At 38.1% G+C, this 8,489-nt stretch overlaps 1 protein-coding gene across 1 annotated transcript in view; it reads left to right on the forward strand.

The window, feature by feature from the left end:
* The window catches only part of DROSHA (drosha, ribonuclease type III), a gene marked incomplete at its 3' end in the record, with an annotated part of 54,244 nt that extends 47,674 nt beyond the window's left edge, over nt 1–6,570 (forward strand). The window contains exons 19-21 of the mRNA XM_010080677.1: nt 1,640–1,699; nt 3,663–3,762; nt 6,468–6,570. Coding sequence (XP_010078979.1) covers nt 1,640–1,699; nt 3,663–3,762; nt 6,468–6,570 — 263 coding nt within the window. The remainder of the gene's footprint in view (nt 1–1,639; nt 1,700–3,662; nt 3,763–6,467) is intronic.
* Between the last annotated feature and the right edge of the window lie 1,919 nt (nt 6,571–8,489).

An 8,489-nucleotide genomic window follows, 5' to 3' on the forward strand; every position in this document is an offset into this window, starting at 1 on the left:
AATCTTTGAAAGGAGGAGGACTAAAAGACTACCTTTTTGCCTTCTGCAGACTGAAAAATAAGATTTGTTGCTATTGTTATCATTGCTATAAATTGGATTCTCCATCATGTTTCCTCACAGCAGTACCTTCCTGGCATGGCACCTCGTTAACATGAACGTGGTACTGAATGTGGGCTTTGTTGATTTACTGGTCTTAAAGACATATGCAAAACCCATTATAATAATCCTTAAGTGACCACTAAGAATTCTGTGCAAATAAATAATGTTGAAGACATGGTTTATAGCCACAAGCACCATATTTAGCCAAAGTGAATAAACAAAACTCATTAGGGCTAATGCAATAAGCAGTTGCAAGTGAAATCTCCTAAATGCATGAACTAGAGGGCAGAGTGTATTTTAGTTAATTAGTGCTATAACTGTGCCTTTTAAGAGTCATCATTCTGGAGGAAGCTCAGGAATGGGAGAAGTTGAATTCTGAATAAATTATTGTTGCAGTGTTCCCCAAATGCTGTTTCAGCTAGACCATGCCCTTTTCTTTGAGAGTCAAGCCTCAAGCTTATTTCAGTCCTCTTAAGATAATGTGAGATAAGACTAAATTTAATTAATTCTCACAAAATAACACACAAATATAAAATCCCATTTCTGAAGGATCTGTGTTTTCTGCTGTGTTGCTGCACAGAGGAATTGTAGTTTTGCTCACACCTTGCTTTACACAGCAGAGGCACTTGAATTCTTTCACTCCATAACAAAGGCCTGCTATTTCAGAAATTAGACTAACTATATAATTGTTGGGGGAGGGCAAATTGCAATAAAAGCTGTAAAATACTTGAGAAGGATCATCTGGATATAAAAGCCTGTGGCAATGGCCTTGATTCTATTACAATCGTATGTTAAGTCAAAATGGTGCTACTTACATGATTTGATGTGTAGAGCAGAAATTTGTATATAGTCAAAGACAGACTCACGTTTTCAAGTGCTGTGTCCTGTTAATCCTTTGTTGCATAAGCAGGCAGAGAGTTTAGAGGAAACAAAACTTTATGCAAAACAAAGGAAAATCAGGAGCAGTGATAGAAGAAGAGGAGAACACAGGAAATATAAAATTCTACTAGTTTAATGACATCTTTGCATCTTGTACAGCCACTTTTTCTTCTGGGCTCAAAGACAATTACAGAAAACAGGGCATTTAAACGTGTAATTACTCCCTTGTAGCTCTGCCATACCAGCGGATCTGTTGCATAGTCATCACACTGTGCAGGTGTTGATGTTAATTATGTACACTTCCCTAGTTGCATGCCCAAGACTGAAGACAGGCTGTTTGTTTCAATCACCTGGTGCCCTCTGATGGACAAAGAAGCCCAATCTCAGTGCCAAGCAATGGTGCTGTTTTCCTTCCCCATTTGTTAAGCTCTGACAATAGCTCAGAATGGAACATATGAAAATTTCAAAGGTGATGTCAGTCCTGAGTTTCAAGATTCAGGTAGTTGTTACTCTGTTTTGGAAAGGACTGTAACCCAGAGAGGTTGAGGGAGGCTGCAAGAATGTCTGTCGTGGCTGATTAGCAATCAACTCTGATTTGTTTGATTTTAATTGTATTGTGTAAATAACCAGCTCATAGTAAACCTTAAAATGCCTTTTTCAGGATTAACCACAACGAGCGTTTAGAATTTCTGGGAGATGCAGTGGTGGAATTCTTAACAAGGTAAATGGGGTATTCTTCAACAGTCTTCACCTTTGGGCTTATTAAGCTTGGCAGTGTCTCCTTTATGACTCTGTATGTTTACAGTCCTGCCTGATATTTAGAGCTGTACATCTGTACATCTGCACGCAGCTCTCTTGAAAATTCCTTCAGCGGTGATGATACAACTAGGAAGATTACAAAATGAAAAGCTAGAGTTTCTGTTTCATGGAGAGCAATTTTAAGTTGATTTGGGTTAGAGATTATTCAGCTACAGACAAGTTGAACTTTTTACCCTTTTTTTAAAGGCAAGATATTTTTCTTAGAATACCATTTTGTTTGCATGGGTTCTTTTTTTCTAGTTGCAAGTAAAAAGCATTTTTTGGTAATGTTCAATGTGTTGCAGGTCTTATATTTCCAGTTATTAGGGCTGTAGCTTCCATAATGTTTTTATGTAAATAAAATAGTTGAGCACAAGTGTAATTTTTTTAGAAGTAATAGCAAAAAAAACATGGTTCATCTAAAATTGCTCCAGTTTTGTTCTGTTTTGAGTGTTCTGAAATCGGTGAACAATATAGGGATATTATCAGTCAGTTTGTTGGCCTCTCTTACCTGTGTACTAGAGGCAGGCACTTTGCACAAAATAAAAATTATAATCCATTTTTGGCTGCTTTGTTTTACTGTTTTTAATAGATGAGCAGTCTTGTTTACTGTAAAGCTTCTCTTTAAGCAAGTGTGTTACATGAATAACAAAACTGCCCCTGTATCTCCATTCTCTCCTAGCCTCTACTAGCCATTAGCTACTCGGTATTAAAAGCTATTAGTCTCTAAAGGTCTCCACTGCCCTTAAAGCCCATGGCCTTTTCTCTCATACAACAGTACAGGCTGATAAGATGGAAGACTTGCTGATTAAAATGTCGTGCATTTTTCATTGTCATTGTTCATCAACCATCAGCTGAATTTCTCAGCCAACTTTTCTCTCAGTTCAGAAAAAAACCTGAGTTACATTTCTGTTCAATAGAGCACGTAAGCACCTATTTAAGTGTGCATTTTTTTTCTAACTCTTGACTTCAGGTCTCTGCTTTTGTGAATTATGGTGCTTGATTAGATTGCCTCTGAGTTTTATAGCAATTTTTGCCCTCAAATAATCTTGCATCCATCTGCGCTTTTCTCCCTGTGTATTGGGTTAATGAAATACTTTAATAATTAGTGCCGTCCACGGCCTTGTTTGTGGGATGTTGAAAACCCTCTCTGTCTTAACTTCTTTCTGACAGGGGTTAGATAGTCATATATGAAGATATTCATAATTGTTTATCTCTTACTCAGATCTGGGTTGGATCACTGAATTACTTCTTTTGTTTTGTTTCTGTTTTATGCAGTGTCACACTTGCATGATGACAAAAACATCATTTAAAGGCAGTCTTTTTTTTTTCTGTGGTATTAATGACTTCACATATTTGATAAATACCAGTTGTTGAATTTTGTTCTTTGTCTCCATCAACATCTGTGAAAGTACTGTAAGAAACTTGTAAAACAAGTATCCCGAGTGGTGGTCCAGCCTGAATCAGTAGTGTCATCTTAAAGCACTTCATACCTGTGGCGCTGTGTTTCTTAAGACTGACAGTGCCCTTGTGCTTTATTCCTCAGCATCCTCTAGGTGTCAACCTTGCTGAACCCACTGCTGCTGATAGATAGAAACCTTTGGATGTGAGGGAACTGCGTGTCGTTGCAGGGATTTAAAAATTACGTGCTGCCCAGGAGAGAAACAGCACTCTACCTGCCCTTCTGCCAATGCTACCAAGTCAAATATTATTGAGCATTGTTATAATGTTTGTTTCTTTACCTTACTTCAAGCTGAGTTCCTGCCTTGGGAAGGGATCTGTTTTACCAGCTAGGATCTGAGGGAAAAGCACAGTTCCCTAAAGTCACACACAGTTCATCTTTAACCAAATGCTGACAGCATCTGATTTGATTTTTGTTTTGCCAGTGTCCACTTGTACTACCTGTTTCCCACTCTGGAGGAGGGAGGATTAGCTACATACCGCACTGCTATCGTACAGAACCAACACCTGGCCATGTTGGCTAAGGTACAGTTTTATACGTCTCTGTATTTGATGCCTGTAGGTAGGATACTATTAGTGTGTGGATAGCTTCTTGAGGGATCTACCTACTTTGAACATCAGTGTTTTGTGTACAAGATTTGTGATACAGGGACTCTTTTCAGTTTGAAAATAGATTTTAAAGGTGAAGTACAACTTAGTGTTTTCTCCAAATTGTGTTTTTAGGAAGAGTAATTTTTGCAGGCAGAAGGAAAAGTTTTTAGGATGCTTTTGTTGAAGTTGTGTCTATATTTACCTCTAAATTGCACAGGTAATGAAGCTGATAGTGAAAGTTTAGTGAAGAAAAAGAAACAAACTGTTGTTTGTAAAAAGGACTTCCTGATAGAATATGTAGGGAGAACTTCGCAGAAGGTGGTAGAGAAAGTGGGGGGAAAATCATTTTGTCTGCTCCCTAGCCTACACAGTCATTTTCAGATTCACTGTGAACTGTGAAAGGCTTTTGGTGAAAAGTTGTAGTATCTCATGGGAAAAAATTGAGATGCCTCTCAATTTTATTTAATTTAATTCTGTGAATGACAGAGCTTTTTACATTTCTACATGATACTCAGGGCGGGAATATGATACAGAAAGTTGATTAAGTCTCTGTTCATAGATAATTTGATATTCCCTTATTCATACTTGATTTTGTTAGCATGTTTTTAAAAAAAAAGTCTGAGACTTAGTGATGTAATGTATTAAGCTGTGCTTGCATACATGCACGCACACATGTCCACTGTGTACTGCTGGTAGCTTTCAAGTGCTCTTTTAGTCTTCTCTGCTCATATTCATGCAGTAATTTAAACAAACATAACCAATTTTGAGATTCTGGCAAAAACTGCATGATTTCTAACATATCTTTTTGCTCAGTTCTCACAAGAGGCATACACAGGAGTGAACACAATAGTTTTCCTCCAAAGCGTTCTTTAATGATTTAGATAAACGTGAATTGGTTGAAATGTTTCAAGTCAAGGTTCTGTTTACAAATATGGTATTGAACTACCGGGCATTTGAATTCATGTTACTGTTTTGAAACCTGCATCAGGAAAGCTCATGTATTCTTAAAGCTCTGTTCACAGCCTTTATAGTTGTATGTGGACAAATTTTGAATATTTTTATTGCAACTTTTAAAAAACTGTATTTATTTATATTAGATACAACTGTCTATATTAGATATCTGTATATTCCTGATTTTACCCTTTTGCTCTTGTATATCATACGATGTTCATGGTTTCATCCCCTTTAATTATCTTCTGCAGTGTCATGTTGCATTCAGTTTACTTACTCAATATAATCCTCAGTTCCTCAACTTCTCTTGTGATGTGGAATGCTGTTTTAATTGAGGATCAAGCAATAAACTTCTATAGCTTCTAAGGGACATTGTAGCAGAAATTTTAAAAATAATCTGAAATGTGATCAAAAATGAGAAGGAAATCGCATGCAAAAAAACCTGCAAGCTCTGAAAATGGAGATAAGCCATTGGAGGTAGGGGAGACACACCAACACCTGTTAACATAAACAAATGACAATAATCTGAAAGAAGTTTGGATTTGATATAAGTCAATTAATATTCCACTTTTATGTTGACTTTAATGAGTGCTCCCTGTACTTTATAAAGTGTGATGGAATATCATAAGTGGTAATTCCCTGTGTTCTGGAGCAGCGAATAGGCTCTCATTCGTTGAAAATGGAAGATTCTTTTTTTACAGCTGAAATGTGTCTAAACCACACACCTCAAACAACTTGTCTCCATGCTTAAATATACTCCAGGAGGATGAAGTTGAAGGTTAATGAGAAATAATTCAGCAGAAACTTACACCCAGTTGGCAAAAACCTATTCTCTTACAAACTTCGCAAGATGCACAAATCTCTTCTTGAAAAATCTCTGTAATGGTTTTGTGTTAAAAAGATGAATATGTAAAGAGACTCTAGTACCTCTTGCCTGCATTTCTGTAGCGGAATTGTCTTATGTTATATAGGATATCTGACTTACTACCTGAGATTCTGACTAGCAAGAAGAACTATGGTTTAGGCGAGAATTTAATGTTAATGATGCACATTTGAAAGAAAAAAGAAAGCTAGATGGCACTGCAGATTAAATTTTCAGTCTTCTGTTTGCAGTGCCCAGAGGCTTTTTTTTACTGCCACCTGTTGACAGTCTTAGAGGAAAAAGCCAGACGTTAATGGATTGTGTCTACCAGAGTTCTTGTTCCTCACTGTTCTACTTTACCTTCTTGTAGGCAAAATCTTCTTCTTTAGTGTTAATTCCCCTCCTTTTGAATGCCCCCTTGGCGTTTCTGAAGGCAAATCACGAAGGCAAACTACCAGCAAGAAACATAGCACCTTGCACCATCCAGCCAATATCAGGCTATTTTTCTGTCACACCTTCTGCCCTCCTCTTGAACTTGTTCCTAAATCTCACAAATAACATGTTTTGATCTGGCTTTCCCTTGGCAATTTGGTTTGATATTTCCTAGCTTTCCCACGCTGTCACACTCTAGTTGCTTGCCCCTGATAAACAAGTATAAAGTCTTCTAATTTTAGCCTATGTCTGAACTGAAACTGTGGAGAAAAGCTTTAAAGTTCCCTCGAAACCAATTGCTGCATAATAATAGTGTAATTGAACTCTAGTGACTTGAACTGGTGCTCTTGTACTTCTAAAGCCATGGTTTTAACTCTTTCCACGTATTCTGCAGAAGCTGGAACTAGATCGATTTATGCTTTATGCTCATGGTCCAGACCTTTGCAGGGAGTCGGATCTTCGCCACGCCATGGCCAACTGCTTTGAAGCCCTGATAGGTAAAGCATGTTTGTTTGTGTGTTCAGACAGTTACATTTTAATATGTCTACATGCCTTGTTGACTGTGATGGAGGAGATGTGGGTCTGTGTTGAGTAGTGTTAGTAAGGGTAGGCAGTAGTAAAGCTTCTTAGATCTTTGTCTCTTCATCTCCTGCACATATGCTGCATGTATAACGTGATGAGTGTGCAGTTTTACAATGAAAATCTCATCTTCCATATCCTGCCTCCCACACCCTGAAGATGCACCTATTTCATACCATGATGTTGCAGCACTTCTGTCAGTCACTGCAGAACTCCACCTCTCATGTGCCACCATGGCCTGCCACCTGCAGTCGTCTGGGGGGAGTAGTTCAGTCACCATGGCCTGGCAGGAAAAGTGCAGGCTCACTGCTTCTAGTCGTACTTGCACAGACCTGTAAAATCTGGAGTCCCACTTCAGCCCTGAATTTTAGACTCCAGCTTGCTTTCTGAGTGCACAAGACACTCCCAACCAAGTCACCTGCCTTCTTACTCTATGCCCTGCTACCTTCTGTCAATTAAATGTGACATTTGCCAAGTAAATATTTTTTGGTCTTTGCATTTTCCTTATAAGTAAAAAGCATGGCAGTATGCTGTAGCTGGTGTAATAAAGCTACCAAAACCCTCTAGTGGAGGATGAAAGAGAGTTGTGGCAAAGTTGTTGCTGGGAACTAAGATGCTGATCAGTGACTGGCTGTGCTAGTCAATAAATTTATGTTAGAGAAGAAAACAGGACTGCCTGACAACAGTTACCAGAGAAGCAAGCCGTAAGGTGGAAATCTGATCTGTAGTATCCACATAGCATATTTTTATAAAACTTTAATTGTTTGAATACACAAAACAAGCTAAATCTGACTGATTTGGCTTCATATTCATCCAAATGTACTGTGCATGATATTAGCTATGGGAGTGGTTTAGCCCTGATCCAGGTCTTTACATACTGCACAGGCTCCTAAAGCATTTTGTCCTGGTTTGAAAAATAGATTGTAGTTGGCTTAGATGTCAACAGTTTTGTGTATTCTGCCTTGGGCCAAGTTGCATTTCATCTTATCAGGAAATAAGATTTGTCTTTTTAACTCTTATTTTGCTTTCCAAGTGCTTTGATTTTTAATTTAAAAAAGAAAAAACAAACAGAAAAGGAACACTAAATATGTGTCTGTGTCTTTGTTGGTAAACTTCAGCTTGTCTAGAGTGTAATGATGAAGACTATTTGGCAAGCATTGAGATTTGCTGAGAGCAGGGTTGCTATTTAACCTCCAATACAAAGTTGTTCACAAAGTTAATTGAGCAATAAGATTTTGTCAGGGCCGTAGCTAAAATCTGTGAGCTTCTTAAGGGACTACAAAAGTATATGCAGGGTCTGGAGCAACTACCTGAGAACCTTTGTAAAAGTCTGGTGATTCTTCCCTGTGATGAAAATAATAACCAAAAGTATACACAGGCTGCCTAAGACCTGTCTGAAATTCTCATAATATACCTCTGGCAAGGTAGTTTTATAAACCCCTAAACGGTTCTCCAAAGAGTCCAACGAAAGTAATTGACCTAGTGAGGAGTTAAAAGGAAAGAAGAGGGGAAAGACACAGCAAGGCAAACCATGTTCTCCCTCTATGTGGGAGCATTGACTCCCTTCCTCTGTGTTCTTCATGTAGCTGTGTATTCCCTTTGCTTTTATACAGATGTGCTTACAAGAACTAGTTTGAGGTTTTCAGAAGCCCTCCTATAAAGGGACAAAATGTTGATGCTGAGTTTATAAAGTGCCTGTGCAGATACAGAGTGTATATAGTACATGCAAAAAATAAAATATGCTAGCACAAGTTTTGCAGAGCTTGTTACTAAGGGGCATGTGGAGGGCTAATGAGGTCTGCAGTTTAAGAAAAAGGTACCATAATCTTCAGATACT

This window comes from Pterocles gutturalis, unplaced genomic scaffold (assembly GCF_000699245.1).
Source record: "Pterocles gutturalis isolate BGI_N339 unplaced genomic scaffold, ASM69924v1 scaffold6446, whole genome shotgun sequence".
NCBI classification, from domain to species: Eukaryota; Metazoa; Chordata; class Aves; order Pterocliformes; family Pteroclidae; genus Pterocles; species Pterocles gutturalis.